Below are 20,005 nucleotides of genomic sequence, written 5' to 3'. Positions count from 1 at the left end.
CACAAGAATTACAAAATTCAGAAAACATTACTGGAGGCCTATTGGAAATAAAAAGCATAATTAAAGAAATGAGAGGTAGAAGCGGCATCCCAGAGGAACAGATGCAGAGGCGAGAGGAAGAGCAGAGGAGGGAGATGAAAGCTAAATGTTCGAGTGTCAAGCCCCAGAGATGGCAGAATGCAGGCTGGCTAAGCGCAAGTCTCTTATGACAAAACTTTTGCGTGTACATACATCATAGCTGTGTGTGTGTGTATACACGTGTCATCACATGATCTTATAATCTTGATCTCAATCCCCAACAGCGGTAAAAGAAGGTAAACAAATGCACTTTAATGTGCTTATGCATGCACGTGCACAATTGCTTGAGTGAACGTGCATGTGCAAAAGAGCACGTGCGTGCCAGTCATGGATATTTAAGATGCCATGTCACATTCAAATCGTTCCTTTGATCAAACATCTTTGTTTTCCCCTACTTTCCTCAAAAGCATTGTAAACTGGATGATGTGAGGTGAACAAATTGGGAGAAGAGAAAGGATTGAGGTTTTTTTTTATTTGAAACAAATTTAAACCATCAAAAATAGAAGTAAACAAAAAAACACAATGTGAGACAAATGTAGAGTATAATAATTGTATATGTATGACGTAATTTAAAAGTATGACTCTTGGAGGATTTTTTTGGTGTACCAGTCATTCATCTCTCCAAACTTGAGTGGGCCTGTAGCAACCACAAAGTGGGCACACACTTAAATAAAGAGGCACGACTCAATGGCCCCAAATTCAAATCTGAGCATTTTGAAAGTCTTTTGACTTTTATCAGTTACTTCATTCAATCCACAAATCGCATCGATGTCACAATTGCGGCCACCTTCTTTTGATAGATGACTCTGCGATTATGATCGAAGTTCGCCTTTAAAAAAACTTTATAGAAATATTGTTGCTGTCCTGCATATAAAATAAGTTAGATTGAACGTCATCAAGTACTCATTTTGCAGAAAAAGATTCAAGGGATGGATGGCTGGATGGAACCTCATTAACTCGCAGTTTAGCCTCTTGGCCCGAACCAGCACCCGCATGCTGCTTTCACACAATGAGTAACTTATCAAGATTTTGTTTATCTTTGAGTCCCACGCACTCAATTGTGTTCTGTTTACAGATTTACAAAAGTTTTCGCATTAAAATTAAGAAGCCGTGACACCTTACTAAAATGCATTTGAGCACAAGTAAAACAAGATCCGGAGGAGGAAGTGGAAGAGTGAATGCTGATGAAGACAGTGATGGAGTGAAAGAAAAACAGATTGACCGAATGGTAAGTAACCTTAAGGGTAGAAAACTAGCAAGCAAGTGAAAAGATAAGTGAGTGTGCGCACGAGGAATGATTTTAAGACTTGAACATTTTGAAGATTTGAAAAATGAACGGTGAGAAATGAGGGGAAAAATATTGAGGAGTTTAGTGAGTGAATTGGAATAGAGATGGCCAAGAAAATATAAGGCTATACTAAAGGTGGACAGTGGGTGTGATTGTGGTAAGCTTTATTGATCCAGGTAGTGACACCCAACCTCCTAACATGGATTACTGAACGACAGCAGGGTCCCGAGTACACAAACAGACCGGGGGTGCACGACAGAAGCGCACACACACGCAAATATGATGACAATTTTTTAGTACTGCCGTGTTGACAGAAAATATGTTTGACCGTATATCCTTGTTTGGGGATTTCAGTCTGAACCGGATGACATTTACACACACGCACAAAATCTCTCTTTCTCTCCCCTCTCACTCTCTTTCTGCCTCACACACACACACACACACGCGCACACGCACACACGTGCACACATATATAGTAGGACACCATTCTTTGTTCTGTGTTCATTGATCCAGAGCTGGGAAAAGTCAGACCACTCAAGCTGTGACACAATCTTGGCTCCCACACACACCTATACTTAAACACGTATATAATATACAGTGCGCACAGCAAGGAAGGAAGGAAGAAGGAAGCCAGTAAAGAAGCCAGTAAATAAGTAAATAAGTAAATAAGTAAATAAGTAAATAAGTAAATAAGTAAATAAGTAAATAAGTAAATAAGTAAATAAGTAAGGAAGTAAGGAAGTAAGGAAGTAAGGAAGTAAGGAAGTAAGGAAGTAAGGAACAGTGGAAGTGGTGGATAAGATGGTGAAAAAGGATGCAAATCACAAAATCACACACGACAAGAAAAGGCAAAGAATAAATTAGCTAATATATAAGAGAAAATACTAAATTATCAAACAAATTCTCACTGTAATCGGAGTTATCTGTGCTTGATGGAAGTGTATGGACCCGTCCGTATGCACGAGTATAAGTGTGTGTGTGCGTGCGTGTGCGTGTGTGTGAGAGAGAGCGAGGCGAAGCAGACACCAATTGCTGTACAAGGCCAGGCCTCCAGTATATAGATCATATCCCAATCACCATATTATTGCCTTCAACTCGGGATGGAAGAGAGATGAACACAACAGTTTTACAGCCTGTTCTCATTCAAAGGCGCGCGCACAGACACACTCCCTGCGTCTCCCCCTCGCTCTCTTTTTTCCATGCCTTTTTGAATTCACGTTACTACTGGTGAATAATACTTCAAAACTAGAACACTGTAAGAGGAAAGAAAATACTCAGAATTGCAAATATGGATGAAAATCATCTGATATGTAACAGATTTCTTTCATCACTAATACATACATATGTGTAACCGAGGAAAAAAAATAGCAAAATATATAAACACTTGTAGGCTAGCAATATGCAGCCACACTGTAATTAGGTGGATTCGAACAAAAAAACTATTTTGGATAAAGAGTAATGAGATGTAAAACAAACTGATTAGGGCAAAAACAACATCTTGGAATAAACCATTTTAAGATGCATTTTAAAAGTTGTAATGTCTACATTTTAAAGACAAATTTTGCAAGTTCATCCTAAGGTGATTTTTAGGCTGATTTCGTCTTTATTACTTTAAATATACTTGGAAAAAAAGTCTCTGAACTTACATTTGCATCACCTCTACTTGACTGCATTATTTCTCATCTTAAAAAAAAGTTTGTTGGGGGTTTGAACTCAGTTTCAACCCATTCACAGAAGAATTTAAGCACTAAAAACAATGTGCCAATGGGGTTTGATGGAAGCAGGAGATACACTTGGATGGTGCATGGCTCAGGAGAAAAAGGGAATCATTACTGTTATTTGTTTATTGGCTTGTTGGCTACCAAACCTTACAAGCTGAGTTCAGGCGAGGCAGACAATAGTGATATTGATCAGGAATCTGTTTAGTTCAGGTCAGCAATATTACGATGTGCCGCTATAGGAATCAAATATATATTGTATCTATTATTGCATTTCACATTCACAACTGCTTCTATATTGTTTGTTATTTACATTATGCTTATGTAATAATAGCTTATACTTGCATTTTACTTTCATTTCTGCTGTTGGATGATAGAAAATTCTTCTGCATCGATTTAGTCTTAATCTGTTGATCAAACAACGAAAGGCAATGTTGAATGTCCTTTGAGTTATGCATTTTTTTGTGATTTTGAAAAACATCTCACGGAAAACAACAATTCTGAAGTCCCACAAAAATCAGTTTCATGTTCGACTTCTGCAAACGAGTCAAGTAAACACAAGTATTTTTTTAGAATTGAATTGTTCATCCATGAAACTTCAGATCTTGGAACGGTGTTTACATTTACTATTCGGTGCAAACAACATAACTATCTTGTTTACCGAACTGTTTCCAATACGCTCCAAAATCATGAAGCTGGCAAACAAACATCTATCAATAGCTGTGAGTCTCTTTGTCGCGCTCACTTTTTTTCCCTCTCTCTTACCACCTCTGGTGCAACTACCTGCTACACAATCGCCAAGCAACAGCATCACACATTGTGATGAAAGTATCAAATTATGACAATTTCGTGGTAAGAAATAAATTGCATAGATATTTGACATGTTCGAGTGCATGTTTATTGTTTGAGGTGTGAGTTGTGGCATTGTCAATGCTACTTTCACACTTTAGCTATTGCTCAAGACTGGGTTTTTTTCCTCTCAGGTCTGACTTCTTTCGTGGTTGCTCACATCACTTTTTAAATGTTTACAGGGTTATACTTGAGTGAAAACAAACTACTGCCCCAATGGACAAACAGAAGACATCTGCTCTGAAATCACTACTTTGAAGCAACATTAAACACACCAGTCGTTTGAAGACACTAACTAGCAAAAATAATGGAAAGGAAAAATTGTCAGGGACGATAGAGGATAGGATGCAAAGAGGTGTCCGATGTTACTTCAGTCCAGAGTTCTTTTTAAAACGGCTTTTCTATTTAAACATGTTTGCATGTAGTCCATAAAGAATATCAGATTACCTTCAAGGTTATCCACACCTCTTTTTTTTTTCCAAACTCCTGTTTGGTGTGATGAAGAGAGAAATTGAATGTGGCAGGAATAAAATGTGTTAAATGTGGCAACAGTCAAGGTAGGAGTCAGGGAGAGACATGGCGGGACACTTACTGTGATGGATCTTTCCTTTGCTCCTGTAAATCTTCATTAGAAGAAACGGAACACTACTTCTCTTGCGAGAGAACACAGTCGATTCAAATGTCACCTTACCTCCGTTTTTTTTGATGAACCGAATTATGTACTATGTAAGAGAAATTTACCAGAACGGACGAGTACATGTTGTCTAATAATGTCGTTGTGTTTAGAATGAGTATAGTAAGATGTGGCCCATCACACAAGGTCATTCTTGTACACAACCTTTTATGTAACTGGGAGAAAAAAAAAAATGTGTTCAACACCTCATGTGGGTTACTCGGAAAGCTGCTCTGCACAACCTTTCCACTTCTATGCCTGTAATAAAATGACAAAAGGAATACCCCTTGGTGTTACCCAGGATTTACGACAATAATCTAAAAACTTACTACCACAACACACTATAAAAATTTAATTACAAAAAGAAATGCAGATTTGCAGTAGTTTGTATAGTGCATTTTATACTCAATGTGATTTACACAATTAACGGTAAATGATTAAAATTACAACAGTTTGCTCATCTGTCTTCCACAATTTGTGGTTTACGCTACCACTCCGTAAAAACGAGTGACCACTCAGCTATTTTCCTTTGTCTTTAAATATTTTACAATTACAAATAACAAAATTTTGTTGGTGGTTATACAACTCGTAAATTAATCTGTAACCAAAAAGCAGTGCTTGTTTTCAAAAAGGTTGCTGAGCACTTATCTAAAGGTCAGCCGCAGGGGGATTCAGTGGGCAACCCTGTTCACTGCATTTCCACCACAAGATGAAACGTCAAGATTTTGGGGTCCCGGCGTGATGACCGTGTAGCTAACATTCTTTGTGTGAGGTCAGATCAAGGCTGGGCTGAAGGAAGTGGCTGTCCATGCCCTCAAAGGGCACTGGAGGTGGAACAAGCCAGTTGGAACACCATCTTGGTTTTATTGCGGTACTGAGTGGAGGAATCAATTTAAACTCTGCTCCTTTCATTTCCTATTACTTTTGTAATTGCAGTGCTCAAAATAAATGAGTACGCCCCTTTGAATTTTTTCTGATCTCGTACCAAACGCAATAACAATTTTAGAATGTTAATGATTATTATTTTTTTATCTATTTATCAGGGTTCGGCAGGAAGATTTAAATGGTTGGGGTGGAGGGGTAAAATCAAGAAACAAGTGAGGAACAAGTGACAGGTCAGGTGTAAAAAAACAGAGAAAAATAGGAAACCTATTATAATTTGGGATATTGCAACAGTGTTTAGGAAGCAAACTGATATCTCTGCACTATTCAAATTTGAAGCAGATTGTGAACCTGACACCGTCCGGATATATTTCCCTGACTGTACGTTGTTTTAGTTTTTTTCATAGATTGGCTGTGAGTGCGACTTAAACTCAGGAGTGGCTTATACCCCATTGCGACTTGTTTTTTTCTTCTTTATTATGTATTTTATGGCTGGTGCGACTTACAGTCCAGAAAATACGGTAAACGGAATTTGTATTGACTGATTTTGCGCTGTACTAACCAAAAGTTGCTATGCCCTACAGATGAATAGACAGATAGATAGATGGATAGATAGATACTAGATTGACATCATTCAAACAGGCACAGTCGAGACAAATGAAGCAACAACAGGGTTAAGGGCAAGATCAAGAGACTTTTCCAGTGAAAAAGAAACTGCATCATGCGTCCCATATCAAAACAAGAGTCTTTCATGTCAAAAAGAAAAGGGAATACGTTATTTTCCCCACAGAGTATTTTCAATTTTGGAAATGAAAGTTGCATGGGCTGCCTGTCGTCCTTTGTGGCATTGAGGCAAAGGTGCAGGAACAAAGATATGAGGAGTTGATTTGCTTCCAGGTTAAGATGAATGCTCCCAAACATCAAGATTCCTTTGCAGCCAATACCTGCACAGATGTCACACCTGAAAGAACTTTTTATTTGAACGGCGGTTGCTGTGATTTGGGAAGCTAGGGACAAGTGATGCTCCTGTGACATTGATTGACAAAATGCTTGTCTTTTATTGCTTTATTTATTCATTATTTTCTTTTCTGGAGAGCAAAGTGGAAAATTCTGTATTGCAGTTCATTTCGCATGGTGGGGTTTTATTACAAAACATGACATTACATTTACATTTCATCAAAGCACTAAATAAAAACATTAAATGATACATGACAGAAGTGTAAAGCACTTTATTTGTCACCTGCTAGTTATTGAGTTGGTTTTAGTTGTTCTAAATGTGAGTGCCCTGACTTAATTCTCTTCTCTTACTAACCTTTTGAGCTTTGGTTTGGAATGAACGACCAAAACAAAAGTCAAAGATAAATGCCTACGGTCGATACTTTTAACTCACTTGAACTAAGCTGTATGTTTATTTCTGTTCAGTCATAAGAGATTAGGTTGAAATTGGTTGTTTTTATGTAAGCTCTGGCTGTATTCAATTAAGAATCTATTGAGATTCCAAATTGCATCTCTTGTGCTTCGTTTTATACCATGGGCTCTCATCTCTCCTCTTTCTGCAGGTATTAGTGCTATTAATATCATTAAATGAGTAAACACTCTCCTCTTTCCCAACTTGATGTCTCTCCTTAACCAATCTCTATCAGTCGAGACAGCACACTTAAGTCCAATTAGTAACATGGCCAAAGCAATAATGCAAGTATGCTCTATTTTTATAGCACAGTTTTTACTACTAAAAACGCAACCTCCTAATGTTCTTACTAGGAAACAATGTTTAGAGCACAGGTGTCAAACTCAAGGCCCGGGGGCCAGATACGGCCCGCCACATCATTTTATGTGGCCCGCAAAGACAAATTGTGCATCAAATTCGTGTGTCATTACCAGAATTGCAAACTGTCTTCACTTTTAATATTATATTTATAATAGTTTGACACCCTTGGTTTAGAGGCTGCACATATACTGTACTGTATTTTTTTTTTTCATTGAACCACAAACATGGTGCGATTGTCAAGAAGGAAGCACTGTCCACTGTGGGTATATTATAATATAAAATAGGAAATGGGCAAAAAATAAAGGAGTGCAAGCTAGAGGGTTACTCTATATCAGTGCTTCTCAAATAGTGGGGCGCGCCCCCCTTGGGGGGCGCGGTGCTATTCCTGGGGGGGCGCGTGTGACCCTGGGGAACAGGCTTTTTTTTTGGCAGTACTAGAATAAAGTGTAATTGCGAATCTTCACAGCAGGGGGCAGTGGCGCTCTCATTGTTACTTCTGTGACGTTTGCGACAGTGCAACATTTTACGACCTACAAGACAAATTAGGATAGTCACGGTGGGGAAGGGGGGGCGCGAATAGTTTTCTTCTTGCTAGGGGGGGCGTAACAGAAAATAATTGAGAAGCACTGCTCTATATGTTGGATCTGTGCCAATTTTTGTGAATGTGATACAATTTGGCATTTTTGATTGGTCATGACATCTTACCAGCTACTTTTGTGACACCTACTTTTTCGACATCATGTCCACTCTTCACCGTTTGGTTCATTTCGCTGTTTGCCCCGCCTCAAAAATGCGGTTACTCACCAGACTCAATCACTGGTACAACGATGAGTCGGGGTTCCCAGGCGAGGATAAACACTACATGTCAGGTTACACAAATGCTTTGTGTCGCAATAAAAAAAGATATTTGTTTTGCGACTAATTCGATTTGGATGATTTGGATTTGTTCTGTGGCAGCGTAGGCAGAAAAATAAAGGCATGTTATTCCCTCAAATCTGAGGTACGCCTTGATCATTTGCCTATATGAATCACACATAGCAATATCTGCCAATATAACTGCAGTGTTGGCAGATTGACCGGCTATACCCAGACAGAGCTGAATATCATTGAAAAATATACCAATCAATTGCTCGTACGCACTCATCCTAAATGCGAATGCTAAATTACAGAATCAGATTATCAAATACAGAAAACAAGTGGAAAATTGTAATCTGTGAAATAATATGGTTAAGTGCATTCAAACTCATTATACTGTTCTTCAACCAGATAATGTTTCAGAATCTTTTTGAACACTTTTATTCAGACAGGCACTGAAGGTAATGTTTACTATTATGCTCCATCTGTTAAAGACTCTAGTTTGTTTATGATCCTGCTAACAAGCAAATGGGTAACGAGTTGAAACAAACCCTACAATTTAAGATCATATCCTCCTATAATGTGTATCCAAGTACCCAATAAAAACAGTCCGATTCATTCTTGTCCTGATTTGCACCAAAGAATGATAAATTACTTAAGGTGTAAAATAAATTAGGAAGAACAGAATTAGGGTTTTCCAAAGTCTGGAGGTTAATAATGTGTTGGCTGATTACTTGCCTGCTATCTCCTCTTGCCTGCTAGATATCTGGGACGAGAAGACAAAGCTTTGAGTACTTCTTTGGGGGGTGCGACTAAGCACCGAATTTAGAGCAAGGACTTGAATCACAACGGATCCTAATATTGGATTGTCAAACTCCCAAAACATCCCTATATCGAAAAACCTGCCATGTCACTCAATCACCGTCAATGCAATGCTTTTCATCTCTCCTTTGGAATCTTTGAAGATCCAGTTCTAGTTTTTTTTTTTTATTTCCTAGCCCTAAAAATAATAAGAAATACACGCCACCTAACTTGCGTTGCTTATATTGCTCTGCCACCTCCCCTTGACACACTGTGGCTCATTTGGCTGATGATGAGCTCTGTTTTGTCCTTGAGAGAGGAAAAAAAAAAATCCCCAGACAAAAAAGGGCACACATTTGTGTGAGTGATATGAATGCGTCATGTGCTTTTAATGCACATGCAGCCTGGCATGGCCTATAAAAGTGGCGGGCATGAGTTTTGCGCTGTCACAGCTGGAGAAGCGATAAGTGACTTGTCAGGAGAGCGAACAGCAAGACGATAGATGCAGGAAGACGAAATATGCTGCTGGTGACTTCATGTAAACATGCTGGGCCATTTCTGTGGCACATATGGCACACCTTTGGAGGAAGCACTCATGTACAGCGCGATAAAGAGCAAATAGTAAACGACTGCTGCAGAAGTCTGTTTAAAATATGTATATGTACATGGGGTTAATTTTTTAGAAAAAATAAGCAAGGTGTAGTCATACATTTGTAGTTAACGATAAACAGGTTACACTGATGAAGAAAATAATTCACCCCCTCCCCAACTCTCCACCCTCGCTAGAAATATAAATCAAATAAATAACGTTGATAATTGTCAACTGTAGAAGTGCATTTCGAAAGTGAAGGCTTTAATTATCTAAAACGTTTCTTATCTTTGTAAACATTGTTAATTGTTTACAACGATTCCAGCCTCTGTTGAGTTTTCAGTCAGAGAAAATCAAATAAGGGGAATCGGGCACAAAAATTAACTACGAAATGTTATTTAATGTTTTTTAATGTTTTTTTGCTCCTACCTTTCTCTCTTCAGTGTTCAGCACTTGGATATGGTTTACTTCTTTTATAGTTTACTTCTAAACACACATTTATATCTTTGCCCAGGACAGTTTTAATCGACCTACTACCACTTCAGTAAATGGTGATTTGTGATTGTTTAGTAAAACCGTGTGTAATTGTTTTTATAAGGACATCCGCGTATTCCAGTGAGTCCATGCTGGCTTCATTTAGTGGTTTGATGCTCAACTGAAGGAGCCCATTAAATAATGCTAATTAAACGAAAATAGCATTGACACAATAATCAGCTAGACTATCCTGGTCTCATTTCTAATCAACAGGACTAAATTGCATATAGTAAAGTCAATGTAATTAACAAAAATAAAAAGAAACCTCATAATCAAGTAGCCAATAGGAGAACACTGAATCATGAAATGAACCAAACACTTTTTCCCCTATTTATCAGGCTGTTTCACACTGGCCATTTAAGTTTTTTTTTTTTTTTTACCTGACTTTTAACCCGTGTGCTTGTGTAAGGTACGGACGCAGTGACAGTTAGATTTCTTTTTCGCATTGGCGGTGTGAATGCATAAAGGTCTGGCTGAAATGGAAAAAAAAAAAAGTCTCATGTAAGCCTCTGATGCGCCACTTTATTGGATATGCAGTGTGAATATAACTCAGTATTCGATATCATCAATTATCAGCCTACAGTAGCTGTGGTAGGAGTAGAGTGGGCGTTTTGGTGAAAGATCGTTTTTAACAAAGATTATTTACTGCTTGAATGTCATTTCAACAATCAGTCAGTACGATAGCTCCCTTGCTGCATCGGAATGACAAATTAAACAGGATCAGGGGAATAATTGTCTCAAGGTAATAAAGGACGCCACCTGCTTGAGCTTACAATTGCGAGGAAAGGTAAAGAAAAATCATACGGTAAGCCCTTTAATTGCTCTTAAATTTAAAATGCACATGATAACATGATAAAAGTATTGGGACATGCATGGCTTATTGTAATAGTGTACACATTTTTATACAGTAATTGAATAATCCTTCAGACAAGATAAATGTCAATCTTGTTAGCATATTTAAAAACCGCCTCACAGGGGCAAGGAAAAAGGATGAAACTTGAACTGTTGTGGTTGAAAGATCAAATAGTGTGTAGCCAGGCTTTACATATAAGCTACTCACACAGTGTTGAAGTGTTAATGATTGTTGGCTTGATTTATTCAACGTGTCAATGTTGGATTGCACTGCCATTATATTAGTCATGCAAGTGACTCATACACTGTAGCATCAAGACTTAATCACGGATATGAGGGAGAGCTACTTTGCCACACGCACCAATAAAATCAACTGGATCATGTCCAAAATCCATTTCAACAGGTTTGGGAAATGATGACAATTGCTGCCCCACCCATCAATGACAAGAGACATCAATGTGATCAATGACGGCTTTACATCATGGCCAAATGGAGTTTTCAAACATTGTGTGTTCTCTCAAGAGCTACAATCATGTGGATCGGACTAGTTTACTTGAAAATGTGTGCACTTCTTGGGCCCTAAAATATTTTTTCTTGCATTGTAAATATACTACAGTATGTTATTAGCTAACTGGAAACGAGCAAAAATGTTCTACTGGACCGCTACCATATATTTTTAAGATGATGTCTAAAATCCTATTGTTGTCATAGAAAGTCAATAACTACAATAATAATAATAATAGTATTACCCTAACATCCACGCAAAGTCATTAGTCATTCAACTACCGCCTTCGTCACTTTAACTACTCTATTCATTGCAGTGTAAATCACTCTACTGGGTTTCAACAGCAACCAGTGGCGGCATTAATTTGGGAGAAAATCTGAAGGCCACTGTGATGTCTAATAAAAAGCAATTTAGTAAAAAATCCATGCATGATTGACATCCAATGAAATACTTGAATTTTTGTTTTTTTATAAACCCAAAACACAAGTATGCACAAGCAGGTAGATGTGGTAGAGGAAAAACGTATATATTTTTGTTTTTTTATTAATCAAAGGACCCAGTCCGAGTCAGTTGAAGGCCAAATACGGCCCATAGACCTCCTGTTGCCTAACACTGGCATAGTTGGTGTCCAGGAGAACAGGATGTGTAATGGTGAGTTTAATGTTTAATTATTATATCGGAAGCAGGATGTGGACCCTGGAGTTCCCTCTTGGTTCATGTTCCCCACCATCATGTTTGCTCTCTGAAGCTTCTTCGGCTTCACAGCTCCAGCTACACTTGTGTCTCTACAAACAAAATCGTGAGTACTTAATTGTACAGTATGTACTGTAAGGATAATGCTTGTATTGATCAAATATCCCAGAGGACTGTTCTTTCTAATCCGCTCATTGCTTCTCGTAATAAGTCAGTAGGATAGAATACCTAAGCGCTGAGCTTAATTTAAAAAAAAAAAAAAAGAATTTAAATGAAAAAATTTACTACTACAGGTGCACCACTAAATTTTCAGTGACCACCTTTATCACATAGGTTTAGTCCAACACTATTTTCTGCGAAACTTTTAATCCGTACTGTGGGTACATAAAAAAAAGTAATTACATGTGCCCTTATCAGCCCATAGCTCATTACCCTCTGCTTTGACCTTCAATGTGTATCGGATGTGATATTAATAATGCTAATAGATGGCATGTAGGTTCATGGCCTCTACAAGCTATTCTTTAAGTACAACTCTGCACCTGTTCCCCAAAGAGGACTAAGTGCACACTTCTGCTTCCAGTATTCATGACACCATGTATTTTCCTGATTCATCATCAAAATCATGCCTAAATAAAGTTTTGTTTGTGTTAAATGAATCGAAATATTTTTGATTAGTCTCCATATGCCGTTATCGGATGTTACTACCTCATCCAAACAATGCTTACAAAAGAAGTTGAATACCATCATTTTAAACTTAACACAATTTAGAAGCTATCGTAACCAAATCTAAAACATAAAATTGAAGCTTTTTTTCAATTCCTGACTGTATCGAAACTGCTAAAAAAAAAAAAAAATCATCGTATTTCCTCTGTGGTTGGAAGGAATGTCATTCCAGCCAATTTGGTTTCAGATCCAAAGTCCTTCACTTTGGAATGCTATTGTGACTGAAATATGTTTGATTCAGCAAGTTTTATTTCCATGTGACATTTTAAAGAAAGAAACTAATTGCTAGTGCCCATATAATAATATATGCATAGTTGTATTAGTATACCAGTCATTTAACTTGTTTATGTGCATCATAAATGCCCTTTAAATATTAATCACAATGTAAAAAGAAAAATAGCTGTGGCTCATTATCAGTACCATAACGTCCGAAAGAGTGGCGATGGCATGCATTAGTTTTGTTAGGTGCTTCACATCAACCTCAGTATGTGAGGAAATGCAGCCCTTTACAATTTATGCAACTTTCACATTGTAGGATTTTATTTGAGCATCAAATTTAGACCTCAGATTTCGTTTTAGAGTTTTATTCAATATTATTTTTGTGCAACATATTCAGAAGTGGCCTTGGAAAGGAGAGAGGAGAAAACAAAAAAAACAAAAAAAACAAAAACAAACAAAAAAAAAAAATCACTGAACCACTAATTGCACCGTTTTGGATGCTCAGTGCCCATAAACGCATGAATGAACTAGCCTCGGGTGGCTACTGAATATAAGGGGTACGAAATCTCGGTGGGTAAACAGCCACCATGCGAATGTTGATTCACTCTGGCTATAGTTTAAAAGGCAATGGATATCTTTTTGCAGACAAATTAATAGGCAGCTTCCAATCATTTAGATGTTCTGAAACTTTACTTGGCAATATTTTGACACACATCCGCTGAGGGATAATATATAAAACTGAAAATAGATTAAAATAAAAACTTGTTTGACTTTTAATCTTGAAAAAAAATCTGTGCAATGTCTTATGTTACTCCTGATCTTTTCCTTTTTGTGCTCAGGTACTGGCAGAAGTTGGCTATTAATCACACCTTTACTTAAAATGTTTACCAGCCCTCGTCTCAAACACATTATCATTATGCACCACCTGCAAAAGCGCTTTGCGAGAGGTAAGCATGGTGGCACCACTTATCACAGTGTGCAGAGATGATCCATATGTAAGGAAATAAAGAGTTGAAAGAAGTTTAGTCACATGTAACATCAGGACTTCTTGTAGCAGGCTGTATGTTAGCATTGGTCATTTAGAAGCTCCAAACCTGCTTTGCTGAATAGATGGTAAATTGATATTTCAAAAATATTATGGCAAATGTGTGCCCCTTTGAGCATTTGAGCCTTACAGATATGCTATTTAAAATGCAAAAATCAGCCGAGACTATCTATCTCAGCGTTTGTATGTTCAATCAAGTCTATATGTGCAGAGCTTCTGTGAAATCAATTTTCAGCGATGACGAGATGAAAGAATGATGTCTCACTCGAGCTATTAAAGAGCTCTTCAAAGACTAGACTTGAGCTTACAAGTGCAAATTTAAATTATTTGTTTTTTACAGATACAACTTGATCTTAATCTTCAATTGGACAAAAATTCATTACGGCCTTGATTGATTCTAATGAATGTAATTGATGGCCCAGCTATTTCTGACCGTCAATAGCACTTAAACTTCCCAAATTGATATTGAAACCTGAAGTGATTTACAAGCAGTGACACTTTAATCACATTCACACACACACCAAAGAAGCCCTTAATATTGTATATTGGGTCTAAAGTGGTATAATCCCAACGTCCCCAAAGTTGTCCTTGTTCATATCCTCTGATTGCATTTATGGAACAAACTCACACACGCACAAACAAACACACACACACACACACAAACTTGCACAAAGAAACTGGATATTTATTTGACAGGAAGGCTGTGTTCCAAATTTTTAAAGCCATATTTGGTAGCAAACCAAATTCTTAATATACCATACTATATTTTACATGTGAATGCACATTTAATTAGGATTATTTATTCTGTGTGAAATTATGGACTTTTCAACGACGATAAACTTCGCTCTTCTCTCTAAAAATTGCTCAGCAGAGGTGAAAGCAGATGCATTCAACAGAGCCAAGGATCTTATACCATCTCAAGAAATAAGCAGAAGAATAGATGGATAGATAGGTGGAAATGGACAAAAATCATTTTTATTCAGCAGACAGGTTGACGCACTCACACTCCGATTGGTTGAAATTTCATTGGCGGACACCCAAAAATGCTCTTTGTGCTTGAAATCTTTACGTTAGGCCACAGGAGCTGTGCCCTAGCCATGCCAACAACTTACTAATGACACCTGGCAAGAGGTTTGGCAGTTTTACTTGAATTAGTTTCTTTTTGTTACTCAGCGTAGCCTATCTGATTTTAATTGAGGGAATAACATGGAAAAAGTCTCTTCAACAATATATATATATTTTTTAATGAGTGCCTTTTTGAAGTATTACACTAAACTTCATTCGCAATAAGCCTTTCAGCACCACCGCATCTATAAAAAGCCTTTAAGAACACCTTACGGGACAATAGGTTGAAAGAAAAATTCCAATATAGTGTGAGTCATAGTTGTTCAGATATACTTTTCCACTGCATGCTACCTACTAACAGCTCCATACTTAAAATTGACACTTGATAGGGCTTACTCTGCAATCAAGAGGTGACAATAGCCTGTGTTGCAATAAACACCAAATACAAAAATGATGAATTTCCATAAAATGTCATGCACAATGCTTGACATTTTATGATAGAGTATGTTACCATGTCCACTTCAAATCAAGTAAATGTCACCAGCTAGCACAAATTATGGCATCAGGACAAACAAAGACAATCAATATGCATTACAGATTACTCAATACAATATGCCCAACAGTTCTTTAGGTTAAGTAGACTGATTAACATTTAAGGTTATTTTTTTTAAATCAGAATGTCGATTTTTATCTTTCGATTGAGCAACCAGCATACCAAAGCAAAGTCAATTTCTTTTCAGACGCGTGATCACATAAAAAGCAGCTTGAAATGTCAAACCCCAAGCGAATGACATCGATTCGATTTGCAGATTTATCCCATTTTTGGTTACCAGTAACAGCAGGCAGCATAGAGGAAAATTAAAATTTCTACACAAAATTATCATCTGCATCACAGTCCCATATGAAATTTGACTTTAAATTACTTAAAAGCATATATCAACATTTTCACAAAGTGCAAGAAAAAGGAGCCACATATTTCTTACCGACTGCCCATGTGGCCTGTGTCTTTGATTGAACAAACATTTCCAAGAGGCGCCACCCCTTTAAATTGCTTACCCGTCCGTCCATAAATGAGCCCCACAAGTACAGGAAGAAAGGTTCCCCAGTAAAATGAAATCTAACCCCAATCTGAATTTAACCAAATTTCTCAACAGACGCTGTAACATCAGATCAAAGTTTTAGAATTTGTTTATATTATGTAACTCAAATTTCCCAGTCAGTTAGTTGCATGTGTGGAAAAACAACATGGAAATGGTTATTTGGGTATTTTGCGATTTATTTAATTATAGCACGTTTGGATTTTAGTGAATAATATTTATCCCAACACAGCCCACACACTCACTGATATAGAAGATAAATGTAGGCTACAGTAGCCCTACATTATTTCTACTTCCTTGCGTACACATTGAAAATCTAAAGACATCCAACACAAGAGACATGTATTAAAATTAAGCCTTGACAAAGTTAGAAATTGTACTTTTGATTGTGCCGTTTGCCCTTCCATTTTTTCACAGTTGGTGGATTCACTAGGGTCACGAATGAGCTGAACTGGAGTCGATCCCAGATCATTTTAAGTAAGGAGTGGGGTACGCTTACCAGCCAATTATAGGACCCACATATATAGACAAACAACAATTTGGCTCACATTGACAACATGCTCTTCACTTTACTCCCCGTGCGTGTTTTTGGAATGGTGGATGAAGCCCGTGGATACGTATGAAGAAAACCCATACAAGCACAAGGAAACAAGCATTCATTTAACAAAATTTAGTTTTTTTTATTAAATTCACAACAACCCTAATATTAGACTGTACAAAGAAATGCATATGCCTTACCCCGGACTATTATTTTATGAGTGTGAGCAGATATTTTGATACATCTTTTGGGTTGATTCTTATTAAATCGTGCACTGTGAAGATATGCCTAATATCATCGCCAAAACTTCTCCGTTGTCTTTATAGCGTGGATAAAAATACTGTATATAGCGTGTTTCTGGTCAGAAGTACCAACACATCACACCCACTCCAGCAGCAAGTAATATCTTTCAAGTGGGTGTTGTGCACTGCACTTGAAAATGATCACGAACTGCTGCTATCACTACACATGAGTGGAGGTTGAAAGAGAAAAACAGCAATGGGGTAGATTATTCCTCCCTATTCACTTCTCCTAAATTCTTGCACATGAATCCGCCCCATTGGACCTTTCCGTCCCGTTATTCAAGCTAAGTATCCCACCGACGCACACAGCAACTCTGTGCAAGCCAAGCATTATTGAAATTCGCCCCACGCACTGAATTGACATACCACGACTGCAATCCGTTTAGTGCCCTAAGCAGAGCGTGATGAGCGTGTTTGGAGAATCCCACCTTTTTTTTATATATATATTTTGTACTAAAATAATCTAGAAGTGGAACGTGGATCTAATATCAGCATACCGGTGACCTAATTCCCCACTTGCAGGTGCGGGTCAAAAAAAAAAAAAAAAAGGGTGGGGAGGAGGGGGGGGGGGTCGCAGTCATCGTCCAACTGGCCACCCGTACATCCATTTACCCAGCATCGCAAGCGCGGTGAATCCTAACTCTGCCCCCGGGGGTGAGCGCATAACAGTCGGCTGAGCGTCTTACCTTGAGCGCTTCTATATCCAAAGATGCTGATCGTTCCATGAGGAGGGCGGTTCGGGCTATGAGTCTACTCTGGAACCAGCATAGAAGTCCTGTGCGATGACCAAAACAAGGAAACTGTACATAGGCCTATAAATAGAATTTGAGAAAAGTTCGGATGCTGTTTAGATTGCCAAACTCTGCTCCAACATCATCCTGATCGCTATCATTACATCGCAGCAATGGAGTCTGAGGAGAGTTGCGTTTTCCTGGGTGGACGTGTTGCTAAAATCTGGACTCCGTCATCCAGCCAAAGTGGTTCAATCTTCACATGCAGAGGATGCGCACTTATCGCCCTTCTTGGTCTCAGTTACAAACCCTCTGCCAGAATGAAGTCTTGATCTCCAGTGACCCGTTGCGGTGCGGTCGGGTGAATGCCGTTACATCCGTGTGGCATGTGCCCGTGCAGCAGTGTTGAAGAGTCCGGGAAGCAGATGATGTTGAGTCTTTAGCGACCATGCGGCAAACCGCCAGAGATAGCAGCTCTTCCACAAATAAGAGGAAGAGAACAGAATGTGAGGGAGCAAGAGAGAGGGAGTGTGTGAGGGAGAAAGGGGGTTGTTGAGGAGACGATGAGAGTAGAACGGCAGAGTTGGTAGACGGAGGAGAGATGGACACAGGCTTAGGCTGTGTACGGTCTAATTTATTCATATTGTGTATGCGTGTGTCCGTGCGTGTGTTAGTGCGCGCGTATGCGCGTGTTTGTGCGTTACCGTAAAAGAAAAACAATCAATTGGCTTTGCATTACTTTTAAAGCTTTCACCTTTTTTAAATTAAATCAGGTTTGTCTTTTGCCACATTTAGAAACAATTTACTTCAGAACTTTATCCATCCTATTCCTGAGGGCTCTGACGTAGAAACAATTATAGGAGCGACATCCGGACGTAGCTGTGAGCTATTTGTTACAACTCTCGCTTCCCGCAGTGATTTATTTGAACGATTTTACGTTTTAAATTATTTTATTATTATTTTTATTATTTTATTATTTTATTATTTTATTATTTTATTATTTTATTATTTTATTATTTTATTATTTTATTATTTTATTATTTTATTATTTTATTATTATTATCATTATTATCGTTATTATTCCTATAATAATTATTATTATTATTATTATTGTTATTATTCCTATTATTATTGTTATTATGAATTATTATGAATTATTATTAATTATTATTAAGAAGAAGAAGGAGACGAAGAAGTTGAGTCGGTGGCTACATGAGGAATGTTTTGAACGTGCACCCCAAACAATGAGAGAACGTTGTCATCTTCCTTACAGTTTCCAGCGCCCACCTGGGGATAAGGAACACAGAAGGATTAGTAATTTTTCAGACAATTATAAGGTGCACTTTGATTTTATAGAGTCGGGCTAATGTATTTAATACTTATGCATTACACATTCAGGTTTGGTGATCACATAAAACCAGAGATATAGCGTGAGGTGAGGCAAATAATATATTGCCTCTAATCTACAGCAGCCATCCTCCCTCAATGTGGCCGTAAAACAGCCTAAGTGTCTGTTTCCAACTGCCCACCTTTGCAAAAATACCAAAAGAAAGAAAACTCCCCCCCATGCATACGATTGTGCTAGACCACAGGTGTCAAACTCAAGGCCCGGGGGCCAGATACGGTCCGCCACATCATTTTATGTGGCCCGCGAAGACAAATTGTGCATCAAATTCGTGTGTCATTACTAGAATTGCAAATTGTCTTCACTTTTAATAATATCCGTTTTTTTAAATAATTGACCAGTTTTTACTTGTCTGATATATGAGGTCCTCATACATTTATCATAATGGCCCTCCGAAAGAAGCTACGACTACAATGCGGCCCGCGAAAAAAATGAGTTTGACACCTCTGTGCTAGACACCAAAATAATATATCTAATATCTCTCATTGTTAGTCTCTGCCAATTCTGTTATTTGGTCTCTTGATTCATTTGCCTGTCTTTCATGTTCAGTTTTCACTCTGTAATGGTGTAAATGTGACTGTGAATAGTTGTCTGTGCTCTGTGATTGACTGACAAGTCCAGGATGTCATCTGCCTTTAGCCTGTCAGTCAAATGAGCTAGGCTCCAGCTCCTGCAACTCTCAACAGGGTAAGTGCATAGAAAATGGAAAGATGGATGCTAATTCTGTCACATATGATATGTTGTCTATAATGATCATTCAAGTTCATCATTTCCTGCGCTGCGAGAAACACAGTC

The 20,005-nt window shown here is 38.0% G+C and overlaps 1 protein-coding gene across 3 annotated transcripts in view; it reads right to left on the bottom strand.

The window, feature by feature from the left end:
- The window catches only part of LOC133151956 (zeta-sarcoglycan), a 159,523-nt gene extending 140,998 nt beyond the window's left edge, over positions 1 to 18,525 (bottom strand). For 2 of the 3 annotated variants that reach the window (XM_061275404.1, XM_061275402.1), the window contains exon 1: positions 17,761 to 18,525. Coding sequence is in view for 2 of the 3 variants with exons in the window: in XM_061275402.1 (XP_061131386.1) it covers positions 17,761 to 17,799 (39 nt within the window). In the remaining variant the exon portion in view is untranslated. The remainder of the gene's footprint in view (positions 1 to 17,760) is intronic. The other variant, XM_061275403.1, reaches the window with a different exon arrangement.
- Between the last annotated feature and the right edge of the window lie 1,480 nt (positions 18,526 to 20,005).

Source organism: Syngnathus typhle, linkage group LG3 (genome assembly GCF_033458585.1).
Source record: "Syngnathus typhle isolate RoL2023-S1 ecotype Sweden linkage group LG3, RoL_Styp_1.0, whole genome shotgun sequence".
In the NCBI taxonomy this organism is placed as follows: Eukaryota; Metazoa; Chordata; class Actinopteri; order Syngnathiformes; family Syngnathidae; genus Syngnathus; species Syngnathus typhle.
Note: the sequence above shows the minus strand (reverse complement) of the source record. Positions and strands in the feature narration are given on the sequence as shown.